General features: G+C 40.1%; 1 protein-coding gene across 1 annotated transcript; it reads right to left on the bottom strand.

Moving 5' to 3' along the window:
* Window positions 1–7,036: 7,036 nt before the first annotated feature.
* LOC125081220 (leucine-rich repeat and guanylate kinase domain-containing protein-like) lies at window positions 7,037–18,989 on the bottom strand. The gene is made up of 4 exons (XM_047695765.1): window positions 18,906–18,989; window positions 18,671–18,793; window positions 12,100–12,251; window positions 7,037–7,853 (listed from the first exon to the last, which is right to left on the bottom strand). Exons 1-4 carry the CDS (start codon window positions 18,947–18,949, stop codon window positions 7,723–7,725), a joined length of 450 nt encoding a protein of 149 aa, XP_047551721.1. The 5' UTR covers window positions 18,950–18,989; the 3' UTR covers window positions 7,037–7,722.
* Window positions 18,990–19,431: the final 442 nt, after the last annotated feature.

Genomic DNA, 19,431 nt, shown 5'->3' with positions numbered 1-19,431 from the left:
TCAGAGTAATTCTAATCAACTCCAAACAAGGGCATCTGTAGGGCTTGAAAAACAAATTCTAAAATTACTTAGAAAAGCAAACTGTAAAGAACAGCCAAGATAATTTTAAGGAATATGGAAGTACACAACTTGTCCTACTATGTTGTAAGTCTTATTACAAATATGCTATACCCAACTAATGAATGGTTGAACACTCCATCAAAAACTAATGATGTACTGTATGTTGGCTAATTGAATTTAAATTAAAAAATATCAGCAATAACATAAGTAAAGGCCATCTGATCAATGTAGCTCTCGTTATGCACAATTATGTGCATTTGGCTTTAAGCGGTAGGTACAATGGAGAGCAGACTCTAGATTGGGAATGGAGAGACCTGGATTCAAATCCTGGCAGTCCTAATCATTTGTTAAGCAACAAAAATTATTTCTTTTTTCTATCAAAACAAAAAACAAAAACAAATACATAGTAAATAAAATAGTGAGTTAGAGGAGAGAGTCTAAAAGGACACCCAAGCATTTATGAAAACAATTTGTGAAAGAAATGGTTTTATAGATTAGAGAGAAAACGGGATGGGACAACTGGAAAAAAAAATTCAATCCTACCTCATGTCATACACAAAAATCCATTCCAGGAAAAGTATAGACCTAAATTGGAAAAGCAAAATTAAAAAATAAAAGAAATTTAGAAAAATATCTAGGAGATTTTATCCATGACTACGGGATAGAGAAGGAATTCATAAGACATAAAAATAAAAGGTACTAACTATAAATAAAAACACTGACAAATTTAGCCATATTAAAATCTTTATTCATTCAAAGATGCTCTTTTAAAAAGTGAAAAGACAAGACACAGCCTTGGAAAAACACCTGTAATACACACAGTTAACAAAGAATTAATAACCAGAGTTCTGAAATAAATCCTGCAAATTGACAAGAAAAATATAGTAATCCAACATAAAACTAGGCAAAACATATAAATAGGCAATTCACAGAAGAGGAGCTATAACTGGCCAATAAACTTTAAAAAATGTTCAACTTTACTAATAATTAGAGGAATTCAAATTAAATATAAAAATGAGCTTATATTAACAGTCATTGGAGTAGCAACTAAAAAGACTGTCAATCCCAAGATGCAGGAGAATGGGGACTTAGATGTTTGTGAAGGCATGTTAGAGTAACCAAAGTGGGAATATCTAGTAAAGTTAAAGATTCACATACTATAACACAGCAATTCGACTCCTAGACAAGAATGCTTTTTGTCGTTGTTGTTGTTGTTGTTTTAAGACAAGAATGTTTTTAGCTGAATCCTTTGTGATAGAAAAAAAAAAAAGGAAGCAAAGTCAGCATTCATCAATAGGGAAGTGGATAAACTGTGGTATAGCCTTACTGTGGGATATTACGACAGTGGAAAAAAAAAAAACTAAAACAACATGATCCACGTGGATTAATTCCACACACATAATGTGGAGAACAAAGTACAATGCTGAGTATGTACAGTATAATATGAAGTTTAAAATCATGGTGAACAAAAGCATATATTGTTCAGGATAAATGCGTACATATAGAAGTCTTTATCAAGTTGAGGAAGGCCTCCTCTGTTCCTAGATTTTTATCATGAGAAGGTGCTGGACTTTGTCAAATACTTTTTCTGCATCAATTGATATGATCATCAATTTTTCTTGTTTAGCCTGTTATTAGAGTGGATTACATTGGCTGCTTTCAACTACTGAACCAAGCTTGCCTTCCTGGGATAAACCCATTTAGTCATAGGGTGTAATTCTTTTTATGTTTTGCTAAATTTTATTTGTTAATATTTTGTTAAGGATTTTTATATCTATTCATAAGTGATATTAGTTTGTAGTTTTCTCTGTATGGCCTGTCTGATTTGGTATCAGGGTAATATTAGCCTCATAAAATCAGCTGGAAACCTTCCTTCCTCTTCTCTTTTCTGGAGGAGACTGTATAAAATTGGTATGAATTCTTCTGTAAATCTTTGGTGGAATTCTTCAATGAAAGCCTCTGGGCCTGGAGGTTTCTTTTTCAAAATTCAATTATCAATTCAATTCAGTTTAATTCTTCAGTTTCTTTAATATATTTATGGAGTTATTCAAATAATCTGTCCCACAGTGTGTGAGCTGTGTTTTGAGAAATTGGTCCATTTCATTTAAGCTGTCAAATTTATGTCTGTAGAGTTGTTTGTAGTATTCTCTTACTGCACTTTGATGTCTATAGGGTCTGTAGTCTTATCCCCTTTCACTTCCAATATTGGTAATTTATGTCTTCTCTTTTTTCTTTGTCAGTTTTACAAGAGAGGGGTTGGCAATTTTACTGATCTTTTCAAAGAGCCAACTTCTTGTTTTACTAATTTTTCTCTATTGTTTTTCTGTTTTCATTTTCAGTGATCTCTGCTCTCATCTTCATTATTTCCTCCTGCTTACTTTGTTGTTTTTTTTTTTTTTTTTTTTTTTCTCTTTTTCTAGATTATTGAGGTAGGAGCTTCTTGATTTAAAAATCCTCTGCTGGGGCGCCTGGGTGGCTCAGTGGGTTAAGCCACTGCCTTTGGCTCGGGTCGTGATCTCAGGGTCCTGGGATGGAGCCCCGCATCGGGCTCTCTGCTCAGCAGGGAGCCTGCTTCCTCCTCTCTCTCTGCCTGCCTCTCTGCTTGCTTGTGCTCTCTCTCTGTCAAATAAATAAATAAAAATCTTTAAAAAATAAAAATAAAAAAAATAAAAATCCTCTGCTTTTCTAGTGTATGCATTTAGTGCTATAAATATTTCCCTTTCAGCACTGACTTGGCTGTATCCCACAAATTTTGATATGGTGTATTTCACTTTCATTTAGTTTAATGTATTTTTAAGTTTCCTTGAGAGTTTCTCATAGACCCACAGGATATATAGAAGTATGTCATTTGTTTTCAGATGTTTGGAGATTTTTCTGTTATCTTCCTGTTACTCCAGTTTGATTCTTTTTTGGTCAAAGGACATGTTTTATGATTTCAATTCTTTAAATTTGTTAAAGTTTCTCTCATCATTATGCAATATACCTCTCTGTCTCTGGTAAAAATTTTTGCACCAAAGCCTACTTTATCTGATACTAATCACCGCTCCTGCTTCCTTTTGATTAACGTTTGCATGGTATATGCAAACACGTTTCTATCCTTTTACATTTGACCAGTATACCTTGTTAAATCTCAAGTGAGTTTCTTGTAGATAGCATATAATTGGGTCACATTTTAAAATCAAATCTGCCAACCTCTGCCTTTAATTGGTAACCACTTATTCTAATGTTAATTGCTATTATATAAGGCCTTAAGGCTGCTTTTGGTTTTTTTTGTCTGTTTGTTTTGTTTTATGGTTCTCTGTTTTCTTTTTCCTGCCTTCTCGTGTGTCATTGAAAAGTTTTTAAAACTCCATTTTTGGGGTGCCTGGGTGACTCAGTGGGTTAAAGCCTCTGCCTTCGGCTCAGGTCATGATCCCAGGGTCCTGGGATTGAGCCCCGCATCGGGCTCTCTGCTTAGCAGGGGGCCTGCTTCCTCCTCTCTCTCTCTGCCTACCTCTCTGCCTACTTGTGATCTCTGTCTGTCAAATAAATAAATAAAATCTTTATTAAAAAAAAACTCCATTTTTATTTATCTATAGTATTTCTTGGATGTATCTCACAAAGTAGCTTTGTTAGTAGTATTCTAGGTATTACATTATCCATAGGATTTATCACACAGTCTACCAGTGTTACTATTTTAACAATTCAACTTCAACAATTCAAAGATTACCTCCCTTTAAGTCCTTTCATTCCTGCTTATAATTGCCTTAAATTATACATAACTTCTACACATACTGAGAATCATATTAGATGCTATGATTTCTCCTCAGTCATGAAACCTAATTTAAAAAACTCAAGATGAGGGTGCCTGGGTGGCTCAGTGGGGTAAGCCTCTGCCTTTGGCTCAGGTCATGATCCCAGGGTTCTGGGATCGAGGCCCACATCAGGCTCTCTGCTCAGCAGGGAGCCTGCTTCCCCCTCTCTCTCTGCCTGCCTCTCTGCCTACTTGTGATCTCTCTCTGTCTGTCAAATAAATAAATAAAATCTTAAAAAAAAAAACAACTCAAGATGAAAAGGAACTTCTACGTATTAGTCTATATTTTTACTTTACTGTTCCATTTCCCTTCCTTTTGTTTCAAATTTCCTTTTTTATCAGTTTCATTCTGTTTCAAGAATTTTCTTTAGTCATTCATTTAGGATACAGGTCTGCTGGCAACATAGTCTCTTTGTTTTCCTTTCACCTGAGAATGTCTTGATTTCCCCTTCATTCCTGAAGAACATTTTCACTGAATACAGAGTTCTAGATTGACAGGTTTTTTTCTTTTTTTTTCTTTTAGCACTAGAAAATGTTGGATCTATTTCCATGGTTTCTAGTGGTACCATGATTTCTGATAAGTAATCCACCATCATTTGATTTGTTATTTCCATATAATGACGATGTTTTCTCGCTCATTGCTTTAGGATATTTTTCTTTGTCTTTAGTTTTCAAAAGTTTGATTACAATGTGTCTTGTTGCAAATTTATTTAACCTGTCTGGGTTTTGTCATCTTCTTGAATTGGTAGATTTTTGGCTTTTGCCAAATTTGGGGAATTTTCAGTCATTATTTGAATACTTTTTTAGCTGCATACTCTTTTTTGCTCTCCTGGACTGCCAATGACATAAACATTATTAAACAGTCCTACATGTCCCTGGAGCTCATTTTGTCCTTCAGTCTATTTTCTTTCTGTTTTTCAGATTGGGTAATTTCAGTTGCTCTACAAGTTCAGACTTTCCCCCCACTCTGTCCTATCCATTTTACTACTGAGCCTCCCAGTGGGTTACTGTATTGCTCAGGTAAAAATTTCCATTTGGTTCTTCCTTATATCTTCTATTTATTTGCTAAGATTTTCTTTTTCTTTTTTTGTTTCTTGTCTGTCTTTTACATTTTTTTCAATTATGTTTATGATTGCTTCTTGAATCAGTTTTATGATAGCTGCTTTATAATCTGTCAGATCATTCCAGCATCTGTTTCACCTTGGCATTGGCATATGTTGATTATCTTTTCTCATTCAAATTGAAGTCTTCCTGATTCTTGATGAGTTTTGTTTTTCTTTTTTTAAAAAAACTATTTCTTGGACATTTGGGATAGTATATTATGAAAGTCTGGGTCTTATTTAAATCTTCTTAGCGTACTTTCTTCGACACCATGCTAGTGCGGGAGGGAACACTGACTCATTCCTGCCAGGTGGAGGTAGAAATCTAAACTCTCCACTCTCCACCCAGTCTCTCTTGACACTTAGAGTAGGAAAAGGGGGAATGATGCCTTATTGATACTGGGTGGGGTAGAAGTTTAGGGTTCCCATTAGGCCTTCACTGACATATCTTGGCTTGGATGTTAATTATCTTTTGTCATTCAAGTTAAAGTTTTCCTGATTCTTGATGAATTTCTTCTTCTTCTTCTTCTTTTTAACTACATCTTGGACAGTTGGGGTAATATGTTATAAGAATATGGATTTTATTTAAATTTTCTGTCCTCCACATGGCCTCCACTGCCCTGCAAGAAGATAGGTCGGTGGCAAAAGTCCTGGATCTCCACAATTACATGGTTTCACTTACTTGTGGAGCATAAGGAATAACCTGGAGGACATAGGGAGGTGGAGAGGAGTGAGTTGGGGAAATGGGAGGGGGAGACAAACCATGAGAGACTGTGGACTCTGAGAAACAGACTGAGGGTTTTGGAGGGGACAGGAGTGGGAGGTTGGGTGAGCCTGGTGGTGGGTATTAAGGAGGGCGTGTATTGCATGGAGCACTGGGTGTGCTGCATAAACAATGAATTTTGGAACACTGAAAAAAAAATTAAATTAAAAAAAAGAAGAAGAAGAAAAAGACTGCTTAGTAAGAGTAAAAAAAGACCTTCTCTGACACCACCCTGATGAGAAGGGAAAGAAATGCCTCAATACTCTCAGGTAGGGAATGGAGGTCCAGGTCCCTATGTAGCCTTCAATGACACTGTGGGAGGGGGTTCTCATTAATATTGGGGAGTGTTGCAGGTCCTAGCCCTCCACAAGAACTTCCCTGACACTATCCCAGCAGGGAGAAGGAGGAAACCTCATTTTAGCCAGAAAAGCCTTTGCTGACAGGGTAGGGAGAAAGGGTGAAGTGACATTTTCATCCACAAAGACGTGGATGAAAAGTTTTCTGTCTTGCTAGGTTGCCCCGTTCTTAGTTCTTTACCTAGAAGAAACATGCTTTTGGCTGGAGATGTGTGGTCTTTACTGTCAATGTTTTGGCATTACAGCTTATCTAGCACCCAGTTCGGGATATCTGAGCCAATAAAGAAACCCAGGGAACTCACCTCTGTGTTGCTTCTCAGCTCCCAAGGTCCCCAGCAGGCTTGTCTTCTTCCTTCTACCTCTCCATCTTCTTATATTTGTTTTAGATATAATTTCTAGGATTTGACTGTACTTAGCGGAAGAAATAGGGAAAAGTGTATCTCCTCCATGTTGTCTGAAATTGGAACTCTTATTTTTATATCTTCTGGTGTTTCTACAGTATTTCAAAATAACTTTTTAAAAGATTAGATGATGCTAGAGAACATTAAAGTATCCCACCCTCTGCCTCCTCATTGCTCTAGAGAGGACTAATTCTCTTTTCCCACTCAGTCTTGTCCTTTTTTTCAGGTTCCTCCCTTCTATCCCCTTCCACTAGCCCTAAGAAAGGAACTTTACGCAGCTTCTGTTGAGAATAGGGCTAAGTGGCAGACAGAAGCCAATATAGCAAATCAAGTTACATCCAAATTTGTCATGGGGAAAAAGGGCTATTAAAGGGGGTTCTAATATTTTTAAAACGGAAATCATTAAAGGGTTTTACTATTTTAAATATTTAAATATTTAACAATTAGTACAGTACGATGTGGAGGCTCTTGCTCCCAAGAATCAGCAGGCACAGAGGATTCAGAGAAAAGACCGTCTACCAATCCAGAGAGATGTGTTTCAATATTTTAAGAACCAATATAACTACCCAATTTTTTTTTTTCTGCCAACAGTAGGTAGTGAAGCTATAAAGATGAAGAAAGTTGTTTAGAAATAGTTCTAATGACAAGAAGTACATAATCATAGTCAGGAAAGGGTGAAGTAAAAGAAATATCTGGTAATTCTTATTCCTTCGTATTGCTAAAGCAACTCAAGAACCATGAAAAAATACATGAATTAATTCCTTTTGAGAGATGCAGTCGAGATCCTTTTGGTCACTAGTTAAATGGAACTCTACAGTTCTTTCATAATCAGAAGAACAAAATATCTCAGTCCCCTAGGGCATACACAAATGTTATAAATGGACACATTAAAATTTCAAAAGCAGAATCCCAGTTGGATGTATCCAAAAATCACTATGCACACAGCAAAATACCAAGATCTTGGGAGGGTTTGCCATCTGATATTTCAGAGCAGGAAGCAGCTGGAAAAGTCATTAAGAGCTATGAGAAAAACTGAAATTACATTTCCAAAAGCTAAGAATAACTTACATTCTAAAAAGACACTACTTGGGAATCACAAAAGAAATTGATTGAGAGAATTAAGGCACATAGAACATTCTTTTGTAGGTAGGTAGTTGAGTGGGAAACAGGATCCATGACCAGGTAAGACAAAGGGATTGGACATTGATCAGAACAAGTTTTGTACGTTAAGACCAAATGTGACTCTGGTCTACTTGCGGCCCTGAGGGATTGGAGGGAGGATGAGTTTGGTGTTGAAACCTGGGTGGCTGATGACCGAGACCGTGTGTCTTCTGTGTTGGACAGGCACTTTGTCCCATGGAAGTGAGTGTTTATATAGCTCTGTAAAACATTAAGGAAACAGAAGGCAATACATAGAGTTAACCTCTTGGTACACAATACATTTTTTTGTTTACAAAGAAAATAAACATTGCAATATTATAAGCACCAGAATATTGTTTATACTTAATTCATAACAAACTGAAGGGAACAAAAGACACCCAAACAAGAAAAACAGGGGATGAGTTTCAAAATACATCATGTGCAGGTTTGGATAAGCCTTAGGTTATGTAAATTTGTCCAGTGATCAGAAGTTGCAACCCCAAGTAGTTCCCATGCTACTTTTCTATCCTGTTCATACCCTCTGTAATGATGCCTGACATCATATTCTTTTACAATCATACCTAACCAGACTGAACACACACACACACACACACACACATACACATCCTACAGTCCTCCCAAGAAAAGCCTTATCCACTGTGCTCTAAGGCTGGTTTGTTCACCGAGGATGGAGACACCAAGGATGGACCATGGAGCTAGGTTCTATTGGGGACTGTGGGCAGCAAGATGAGTTTGAAAGATAGAGACTGAAGGTAGAGCATGGTGGCCACAGAGGAAGCTGAATTCTCACTGGGGAAAAGCACTGTAGCAGGGACTGAGAAAGTAAGGCAGAAGATTCTACAGAGAATGAGAAAAATGGAGTGACCTATACGGTAAGATTAGGAAGACTCCATCTATTGCACAGACAGAAGCAATCTGAATCACTGTAAGGAAAATGGACCCCCCGACCCCCGACCCTCACCTTAGAGATGTTTTTCAAACTGGAAAGGGTAACAAAAATGTCTTCAAAAAAGGAAGGCGCTATAGAAGAAAGAAGACAGTGGAAGTGTGGGCCTCCTTTCTAAATCAGTTCAAGTTTCCACACCCAGGTAAGTTGAATCCCAGCCTGCCGGGGTAAACTACAGAAATGCTTTCAGAATTTGGTCTTGTAGAGCTCACTGACAGTAAGAAAAGACAAATAACACTGCTCTTTTTAACATGGGAACAAAGGTTTACAAACCAGTGCACTTGACCTCAAACCTTAGCAAATTCAAGTTTGTGAAAGAAATGGTTTGTGCATTTATAAAACACCAGAGTGAGTGATAAGTGTTGGAAGGAGTTTGTAAATTATGTCAAATTAATTATTTTCAATTAACTCAATTTCCCTTTTACTTGGGCAGGGGTCAACAAATGTATAGCCCAGAGGTGAAATCTGGTCTGCAGTGTGTTTCAGTAAATAAAGTTATTGGAATCCAGGCTATGACCGTTAATTTACATATTGTCCATGGCTGCTTTCAGACCACAATGGGAGGGCTGAGTCATCGCAGAAGGGTCTAGCCCTTTACAGAAAACTTGCTGACCTCTGAGTTAGAAAGCACCACTGTTACAGTCTTGTCTTGATTTCCACACATATCAGAGTTTCTCACATAAAAAGACGCTAGAGAGATGTGAGTAGGAATCACAAGGCAAGTAGACTCTCCCTGGAACTGAGTCTCCGAAGACTTGTCACAGGACACTACTGTCGCCCAGGTCCTGGGTCCTACTGTTGGCGGAGACTATGAGAAAGACTTGGGTAGCATGCTTGCTGCAGAAACTTATAAAACTGTGAATATGGAGGATGAAACAAAACCCAGAATGATCGAATTAAACTAGAATGTGGTGCTGAAACCAAAATAACAAAAAGAAGAAAATAAAATTTGCCTTCACATAAGAAGAAAATCAAGTACATATGTGTTAGATGACGGAAACCTGGTCTGGCAGTTCATGTGCAAAAGACAGGAGAGCTTAACTGACCCGGAGCCAGTCGTGTGACTTCTCTCGAAGAAAACCGCCCCTGAGAGACACCAGCAAGATGGCAGACAGGGAAGCTCCAGGCCCTTGCCCCCCTGTGCAAACACTGAACAGTGACACTAACCGAAACAACCTTGTAGGAGCTCTGGAAATCAGTGAAAGAGCCCTAGCGACCAAGCAAATGCCCAAACAAGAAAAAGCCACATTAAAAACAGTAGGAAATTTCAAGGTTTTTTTCCACTCATTTTTGCCAACCGGAGAGAGTAGAGCACTGTGCTAATGTGCGTGGGGGCTGCCTGAGCGGTCTGTGTCCCTTAACTCAGCTTTCAGAGGGCCACAAGTGGCACAACTGGGGGCCCATACAGCTGAAGCTGAAAGCAGTGAGGACCCAGAGCCACGTATGCCTGAGGTGAGACACTGCTAATTGTACAGGACAAGAGAACATCATCTTCATAAGGCGCCAAGAAGCAGCTGGGGTAAGACTGTTAAGGAAATGGATTTTGTTTGTTTGTTTGTTTTGGTTAATGGCTGTGTATGCTAGGAAACTGGAAAAAAGCATCCATGCAGGTCCAGGAAAAGTACATGTCCAGAAAAGGACTGGAAAGACCTTAAGCCTTCATACTTTACTGGTCCTGGGCTCTGGACAAGCCCCGCACCCGGGGTGGCCTGCACGCTTGGAGAGGTGGCTGCTTTTTCAAATGCTCAGTTTTCAACAAAACACCCCATGGCACATAAAGAAACCAGAATACATGACCCATTCAAGGCAACAAAGTAAATCTCCAGAAACCATCCCTGCAGAAAACTACCACTATCTTTGGCTTCTGTGTATACAAATTTATAATCATACCGAGTAGGTATCTAGCACCTGACTCCTTTCTTACACCACACCGCATCCTGTACGCTCTAGATGACACCATGTGACACTAGAACACACATATACATACATACTATATGTGTGTAATATATGGTGTACAGGATGTTTCTCTATTATTGTAGGACAGATAACACGCTCAAGGCTCAGACATCATCTGATTTGCTCAAAACTATGCAGTCAGACAATGGCAGAAATGGAGCTAGAACCAGGCCTTTGCATTTTGAGTCCAATGTTCTTTTCACAGGTCACAGCCCCACTTGCGTTCTGGCTGGACTGTTTGGAATGCAGTTCGTACCTCTAAGCATCCCATTGAAGGAAAGGTACGAGAGTACAGAACATAAGATAGGAAAGGTCTGGAAACACTGTCCTATGGGATACCAGACCATGATGGGCCTTGGTGACACATTTGGTTCAGGGCTCCTGGAGTTTTGTCCTTAGGCCCCTGAGTGACAGGTCACAGTCTTGAATGGGTTTCTAGAAGACTTCCCACAACCTGTGAGGTGACAACAAAGTGTCTACTTCAGAATCTGGGATGACTTCCTGGAACCCTGGTCTTGGGACTCTAATCCTTACTGTCTGTGTTCACTCTGACAAATAATAAAATCCTTGAAAATACTTTCTCTCAGGCCTCATCTGTCCTGAAGTTAAGTACAGCTGAAGAGGCCCTGCCCTTGGGTTGGCTAGAAGCTACCTGTTTAGGAACCCTGCCTTCTGGACATGCCAACTGCTGTGCCTTCTTGTCTCTGGCAAACTAACAAGTCTTTATTCTCTTTCTGGTTTCCCCACTCACCTGAGCAAGGGGATCCTCACGTACCCTCTGGGCTCGGGCAGAACTTTGCCACCAGCCCAGGCTACAAATGGTGTCTCCCCAGTAGCCTGCAGGTCCTACAGAGTCCTCCAAGTTACTCATTGTTTTATCCATTGCTCACAGAGCCCCATCTTCTAGCCCAACACCAGGTTACTTTCTCCCTTTCTCACTTCACCTCCAGCCCTTCGGTCTCGCCAACCCTGTTCAAGGTCTTTACTCACGGTCATGTGTGAACACCACTAGCGCTACTATGCCCAGAGACAAAAATGCAATGCCCACCTTGTCGGGGCCTGGAGATACGCATTCATCTGTGTGTTGAGGAGCAAGGGGCATGAAGGGGGTGACCTGGCTAGGCTGGGCCAGATCCTTTTAATCTAAAACCAACGGGATTCTGCCAGACTCCCAGAGCAGAAGATGGGCCAGCAACCTGAAACCTTCCAGGCTTCTCTTCACCCTCACTGAATGGAGCCCAAGTCATCCAAGACCCCCTGCAGAAAACACACGCCCTTGACCCCAGAAGATCCCAGCAGGCAGAGCGGCTCAATGGGCCGAACAGCAGCCTATTCTAAGCCCACTCTAAGTGGCCTAAGTAAGGGACCTTGGGCACATTCCCGACCATGCTGAACTTTGTTTTTCACCTCTGAGCAATGGGAGACCAAAAAACCCCCACCCTACCTCAGAGGAGAGGGATGACTTAAAATACTCATTTAATTTTAAAAAAAATCAGAAACAGTGGGAAATAGATACAGTGATGTTACTGCGCATATGAGACCCGCACTTAAGAGGACACATACCTCTTAGGGCCTGATCAGCCTCACCATCACTTACTGCTGATCCCGGGCGAGAGTAACCACTGCCCTCTGGAGGCTGAGAAGACATGTCTTTCAACCATGGATAAGCATGAAATATCGTAGAGTAGTTCTTGAGAAGGTGGGAATCCTTGCCACTGAAAAGCGAAAAGTGAAGGATACCGTTGGGATGAAAAGTAAGCTCCCGAGCGCCACACGGTCGAAGCCTGTGACTGCCCTGGGGCGCCTCTCCGGAGCCCCGTCCGTGGTGTGCGCACGTCTCTGCTGAGCTCAGGCATTCAGCGCGGTCTGCGGCAGGAGCCACACGGCAGCGGGACAGAGGAGCATAAACCTCTCCTCCAACTGACAAAGCAAAGCAAAGCGCCGTGATGGGTACTGGAGCACACACAAGTTGACGGAGTCACGGGTACTAATTCCTAGCACTTCAGAACCAAGTGCAACTTACATATGGCAGTTCCTGCTATTTAAGGACAGATGATATGCAAGCGTCTTAGGAGGCCTGATCTGGACCACACACTGGGCATACCTAATGCGAGTTTTGGGGACTGGGATCTTGTTCCCCCTTTAGGATGAGGTTGGGTTGTGACTAGCGTGCCCAATACCCCTGTGTTTGGCCCAGTGCACTTCCTGCCATCAGGTTACTCTCCTTTGGGATTCACCTGCTTCTTGGCTTCCAAGGGTGGTGGGAGGTGGGGGGGGGGGGGTCTCCATGGACAGCAGAGGAGGGGCTCATCCTGAAGAGCACCATGAAGTAAGTGAGTTTTGTTGCTTTGCTCGCAGCAAGCTTAAACATTATTTCTTAATTTTTAGGTGCATTTATTTATTATTTAGCTTTTCTCCTGTCATTTATAAACATTTACCTTTGGAGGATCTAACTTCCTGTTTGCCCTACCAGTTTTATGAACTCTTTATTATTTTTATTTTTTATTTTATGAACTCTTTATATATTGAATGTTGACTCATTTGTTACATTTTACATAGTCTGCTGTTTTTCCTTTTACATTTGTTTTGGACCTAGAGAAACTTAAGGTGTTTATATGGTCAAAATGTACTCCTCTTTCCCTCTGTGAGTTTTCTTATTTCTCCAAAAAAAATTTCACTAATGTTTTAAGGAACTCATTACAGTTGACCCTTGAACCACGTGAGGGAGGGGATTAGGGGTACTGACCCGCCTCCCTGCAGCCAAAAAGCCACATGTAACTTTTGACTCCACAAAAATGTAACTACTCACAGCTTATTGTTGACGGGAAGCCTTACCGATAACACAAACAATTGATTGACACATATCTTGTATATGTATTAGATACTGTATTCTTACTCTTAGGATAAAGGAACATAGAGTAAAGGCTCTTAAGAATATCAAAAGGAAGAGAAAATGCATTTATGTATTGTAGTATTGCCCCGTACTGTAAATAACCCGCAAATAAATGGACCCGTGCAGCTCCAACTGTGTTGTTCAAGGGTTAATGGTCTATACATATAATTAAAACCAAGTTCTTTTATACAGAAGGGCTCATAATTAAAAAGCAGCAAGCCAAGCCCTACCTCTCCCAATACCACTCTCCTGAGAGCTAACCATTTTTTAAAAAAAAGATTTTATTTATTTATTTATTTGACAGAAAGAGAAAAAGAGATCACAAGCTGGCAGAGAGGCAGGCAGAGAGAGGGGGGGAAGCAGGTTTCCCGCCGAGCAGAGAGCCCGATGCGGGGCTCGATCCCAGGACCTTGAAATCATGACCCGAGCCGTAAGTAGAGGCCCAACCCACTGAGCCACCCAGGCGCCCCAGAGCTAACCATTTTTAACCATGTCTGTTTTCAGATATTCTCACAATAATTTTGTTTGTAAATAATACATTACTTTTATTGACTTACCAGTTTTAAAACAATCTTTGGCAGACATGGCTATCTGCTATAATCGGAAAGGATTCAGCTCACTTAATAACACTCCCCCTGTTTTTTCTCCCCCAAAGAGCTCTGCCACTGTTTTCAGTTCCTCCATCTGTCAGACCTACATGGTCATGGACTGTATTTCAATCCTGTCTTTCTTGTTCCACCAACAACAGATGACGCGTGTTGACTTTCTAACTCTACCTCCTCAACTTTGTCATTAGAGCTCTACTTTTCACTGCCAGTGTTAATTATAGTAAGTTCTGTCGTCAGAGTGTTGTCTTTTCATGATTTAGCCAAAGATTAATTTAAAATGTTGAAAATTAGGAGGTAATTATTTACTGCAGAGCCTGGAGGTCGGCTGCGATTACACACTCGCTGTAGTTTCAACGCAATGACTACTATCTCAGCACAGAAGTACATTTCTGGGATCAAATGTCAAATTCAGGTTGACCTCCACTTGTTCACACTCCACATTTAACTTAAGTTCATATCTTTGCAGTAGCAAAGGCTGATACAAATTGGGCCTACTCTGGATAAAGCCTGTCATTTAATGAGCGTGTCTCTGTCTACCAACCTGATATTACTACTGAGCAGAGTGAAAAGGGTAGAAGCAAGTTTTAATGAGGTGTCCCCAGGAGTTCAAGGCCCCATTACTAGGAAACACAGTCCAATTAGCTATTTGGGCTTGCCCTTGACCCAAGAGGAAATGTAGGGGGTGATGTAGGCATACTGAGGGGACACATCCAATATGAGGGCACTCATGCTGTCTCTATTATGTCTGAATGGCAAGCAGAGACTGCAGTACTTGGGTCGTAGTCCATGGCTGGAATCCAAAATCAGCTCTCTTGGAAAGCTCCCGCACTGGGCATGGACACCTGCCTTCTGCTCAACCTATTAACTACAGCTAGGGCTTGATGGCACCAACATTTCCAGGCAGAGGTAGTCCAGGATGGAGCCATCTCCCTGCGGCTAGGGTTCTGCTTAGAAGATTTCAGGACTTGTAGGGGAGCACCTGGGAAGCTCAGTCGGTCAAGCATCTGCCTTCAGCTCAGGTCATGATCCCAGGGATCAAGCCCAGCGTCGGGTTTCCCGCTCAGCAAGGAGTCTGCTTCTCCCTCCGCCTCACCCTCTCCCCTCCCCTGCTTGTGCTTTCTCTCTCTCTCAAATAAATAAAACCTTAAAAAAAAAAAAGTTTTGAGTACTTATTATCAACAGATAGAAAAACTGAATTGCTCATTGGATCGTTGGAAGGAGGGGATCCCTCTTACCAGGTTGGACTGAGTACTTGGGTTTGTCTTTTTTTGTTAGACAACAGTTTTTGGAATCCCTTCACAGAATACTAGCCTGTCTCAGATAGAATACTGTGATCCTAGAAGATTTTGTTTTCCAACTCTTGCCCCCACATAAGGTAACTGAGCTAAGAACCACTTCCTAAAGAAGTGAGACCAATACCTCCAACTTCTGGATTTCTCTGTGATTGAATAGCTCTTTCCTCTTGCAGTGGGCAAGTGACATTAGTAACCCTGCTTGGGAGCTTCTCTCCAGAAGTATACTAGACTGAATCTTGTTCTGCTCAATAGAATGTTAGATGCATTTATGTGTTAGGGGTTAGATCTTCTATTCTAAACTACAGCACCATAAAGCTTCATTCCTTCTTTTAGTAAAAACCCACAATAAACCATAGATTTTATGGCCAACCTCTAAAGTAATACCAACATAGTATGTTAAAGAGAGCACAGAAGGAAAATAGCAAGAAAAAAATGCCACTGGATTTTTAATACCTACCATATTAGTTTGTTAGGGTTGGTGTAACAAAGTACTGTGAACTGAGTGGCTGAAATTTAGTGTCCCATAGTCCTGGAGTCTACAAGTTCAAGATCAAGGTGTCAGCAGGGTTGGTTCCTTCAGAAGGCTGTGGCAGAGAAGCTATCCTAGGCCTTTCCTCTAGTTTCTGGGGTTTGCTGGCAATCTGGTGCTCCCTGGCTTCTACATCACTCCAAGCCCTTTTTTTTTTCTTTTTATTTGTTTATTTGACAGATCACAAGTAGGCAGAGAGGCAGGCAGAGAGAGAGAGAGAGAGGAGGAGGCAGGCTCCCTGCTGAGCAGAGAGCCAGATGCGGGGGCTCGATCCCAGGACCCTGGGATCATGACCTGAGCCGAAGGCAGAGGCTTTAACCACGAGCCACCCAGGCGCCCCTCCAAGCCCTCTTATGATGCACATGCCTCAGTCCAAATTTCCTTTTTATGTGGACACGAATCATATTGGTTTAGGGGTCTACCTTACTGCCTTATTCCAGTATGACCTTATCTTAACTAATTACATCTGCAACAACTTTATCTCCAAATAAGGTCACACTCTGAGGGGACAGGACTCCAGCATGTGAATTTGGCAGGGGGTGGGTAGGGGACGGGGTGCACAACTCAACCCATAGCACATGTTCTGGTCTCTTATTTTTGAAAAAGTGTAGGTCTTCATTTAAAGCACACACCCAAAAAAAGTGTGGGGGGGTGGATCACAGAGCAAGGCCTTTCAACAATTATTTCTTCCTTTTTATCAAAGAAAATATTACATGAAACTGCTTTGAAAGACTGATGTAAAAAAGTGGTGGAGTTGAAAGACACACATATGTTACCACCAGCGAATGGTCAGACTTGAGGGTAGGTCTGAGCCACCCTTTTCACCATGGGGCCAGATGAGGTATAAGCCCAGTGTGGCCTGTTAAGCGTTCTTTTTCTCTGTTATGGTCTGAATATGTCCACACTTCTCCTTCAATTAATACTGAATATTAATACTAATTAGAATACTAACTAGAATACTAGGGTCTCCAGTAGCTAGTGAAATGTGTAGGCTTGAAGGAACCACTTAGAAGGGATGGTTATTTTTCATCATCAAGGTTAAGGGAGGAAATCCAAGTGTTACAGCAATAAAACTCAGAAATAAAGGAAAACGTCACTCATTTTTTAAACTGTCCTTATCAAGACACAGGCTCTCAAAAAATATCCCTTTGTTGGGGCAGACTTTTAAAAAATAACTTTTTAAAGTTACGTTAATACTTCAAAAATACTTCACCACTGAAAATATGGGAGAACAAAGAAATAAAAATTGGTCATAATCTCATCACTACAAGATAATAACTAATAATATTTTGGTGTATTTTCAGTATTTTTTCCTGTACATACACACAAATATTTTTAGACCTAATTACATTGGCTATACATGTGTATCTCAATTTCCACACTTACTATTATATTATAGGCATTGGTTCGTCTTTAACGCCTTATAATTTTAACATTTGTTTTAACACACAGAGTGATGTGAGAAACTTAACTGTATCTAAAGGAATTTTTTCCATTTATTAAATATTTCATCAAGTCATGGATTCTAAATAGTTTTTTTAGGATATAAAAATTAAGTATAAATTCTAAATTGAAAATTTGAGTAATAAAGTGAAGTTCCGATTTTCAGAAAGTTAGTAAGAACATGACAAGACCTTAATTATAGCATTTAAAAATTTTCAATTTAGAAATTACAAAAAATGATAAAGAAGAAAATAAAAATAACTGTATTTCTAGAGAAATCTCCCCTGGTAATATTCTAGTGCATTGCATTCCAGTCCTATTTCTTGTCTGTTACACTGCCGTGTGTTCAGATAGCGCAGAGACTCTGCTAAACCCACATGACCCTTTCTGAAAAATTCTCTACTTGGTTCTCTCTCACTGGTCTGGCCACAGATAATCAGATAAAGGATGGGTGCTTGATATAGGTGCAACCAATCCATAGACCATCCTATTTCCTATGAAGGCTCTGGCTACAGATCTCTATTCAAGAGTGGCACACCTAGTAGATGATGATTGACCCAACCAGCCAGATCTTTTCTTGGGAAGTCTGGATTCAAGACCTATGTATGGAGAGATGGTCAACTGTAGAAAAAAACACAGAGCAAGCAGAAACCAAATGTAGCAGATTGCCTGCAAAGGCCAAGCACTAAAATCAGTGGTAGAGTGTCAGCTGTGGTCTGTATATGGTCTTCAGCTTAACACACACTCAGCTTTTGAACCACCTTTTGACATAGTAAGCATTGGAACCCTGAAATGTCCTTTTGTGTATTGGACACCAGCTGGTAAACATTTAGAAACAAAGCACTATATTAATCAGAGATGTTAATTGCAAATTACAAACACCAACTCTGGCTCATTTTAATACCTAAAAAGGAGTGACTGAAAAGCTATTGTGTTGTTTATAAACTAATGAAAAACTGAAGGATCAGACCTAAAAACTGGGTAGGAATCAAGGTAAGCTAGGTGCCAAGAACAGAGCCAGGTCTCAATATGGGAAGAGATCAGTAGATCATCACAGCTTGCACTCCACAATGGATTCTGGATCCTCCACTACAGGTGTCTGGATGGATCTCTACCTGCTCCTGCATCTTTGTGTCCCCCCACCTCCACATTCAAAATCCCAGAGAGAAGCTTTTAACTGGATGGACCCAGGATATATGCTTATGTCCTTCCCCAGAGGGCCAGGATCTACTCCCTTCAAATTCCATGGTGGAAGGTGGGGTCCTGCTCCCCAATTTCAGGATTTCTCTGAAGCATAGGGAGGAGTGCCATGATCTTCTCTAATCAGCAGAAAATAACTGATTTTATTGCATAAAACTCAACTCACCTCCTCTCGGAATACGGTCCAATGGGAGCTTTAAAATAATCTTCACAAAGCTCAAAATTTTTCTGCAGTTCTAAAGCTGTAAAATAATGTAGACCATTGATAACAGGTGCTGGCACTGGACCCCTGGAATCAGAAAAAAAGAAAAAAAAAACAACAAAGAACTTTGTAATGATACCAAGCATACACACACATAATACATAAATACTGACTGATATAGCCACATTAATGTAAATACCTGTAAAATATATTTGGAATAATGTAACATAACCACTCAAACATTTACTCCAGACTTGTCTTAAAACACTAGCATTATTACATTCTAATTTGTAGACTAAGGGAATTTATGTTGTTTTAAATCTTTCTTATCTATGAAATCACCAATATTGGCAAATCATCTTCCTACTGATTAGTATGTATTCTATGTCTTCCATTATAAACCCTTGTCCACTTGTTACGTGAGTCCAAAAATTTATCAACCGCTATAAAAACTGAAATAGATGTTTTCAAATTTTGTTCCTAATCCAATGCTTTGAAATGATACCAGAATAAAGTATTTCTAAAAATTCTAATATTATACTCTCCACTGAACTCCAGTGTAAAATATTTTTTTCATCTCTACTAGCTTGTTTTCCCAGAGTGACTTGGAAGAATCATTAACCGTTTTTAGTGAAAAAATCCTGTTGCTATTCACCTCAGACTTGCTAAATAGAGTTGCTGTGTGCAAAGTAGCCCAATTGCATATAAATTCATGCAAATTTGAA

The sequence above is a fragment of the Lutra lutra genome, chromosome 11 (assembly GCF_902655055.1).
Source record: "Lutra lutra chromosome 11, mLutLut1.2, whole genome shotgun sequence".
Lineage (NCBI taxonomy): Eukaryota > Metazoa > Chordata > Mammalia > Carnivora > Mustelidae > Lutra > Lutra lutra.
The sequence above is the reverse complement of the archived record's forward strand: the minus strand, read 5'-3'. Positions and strand labels throughout refer to the sequence as shown.

Coding starts and splice junctions, on each gene's coding strand:
- LOC125081220 (XM_047695765.1), bottom strand. CDS start 18,949: ATGTTTGAGTGGTTATGTTACATTATTCCAAATATATTTTACAG. Junction 18,794..18,905: donor ATTCCAAATATATTTTACAG/GTATTTACATTA, acceptor TTCTGATTCCAG/GGGTCCAGTGCCAGCACCTG. Junction 7,854..12,099: donor GGCTGATCAGGCCCTAAGAG/GTATGTGTCCTC, acceptor AATGTTTTACAG/AGCTATATAAACACTCACTT.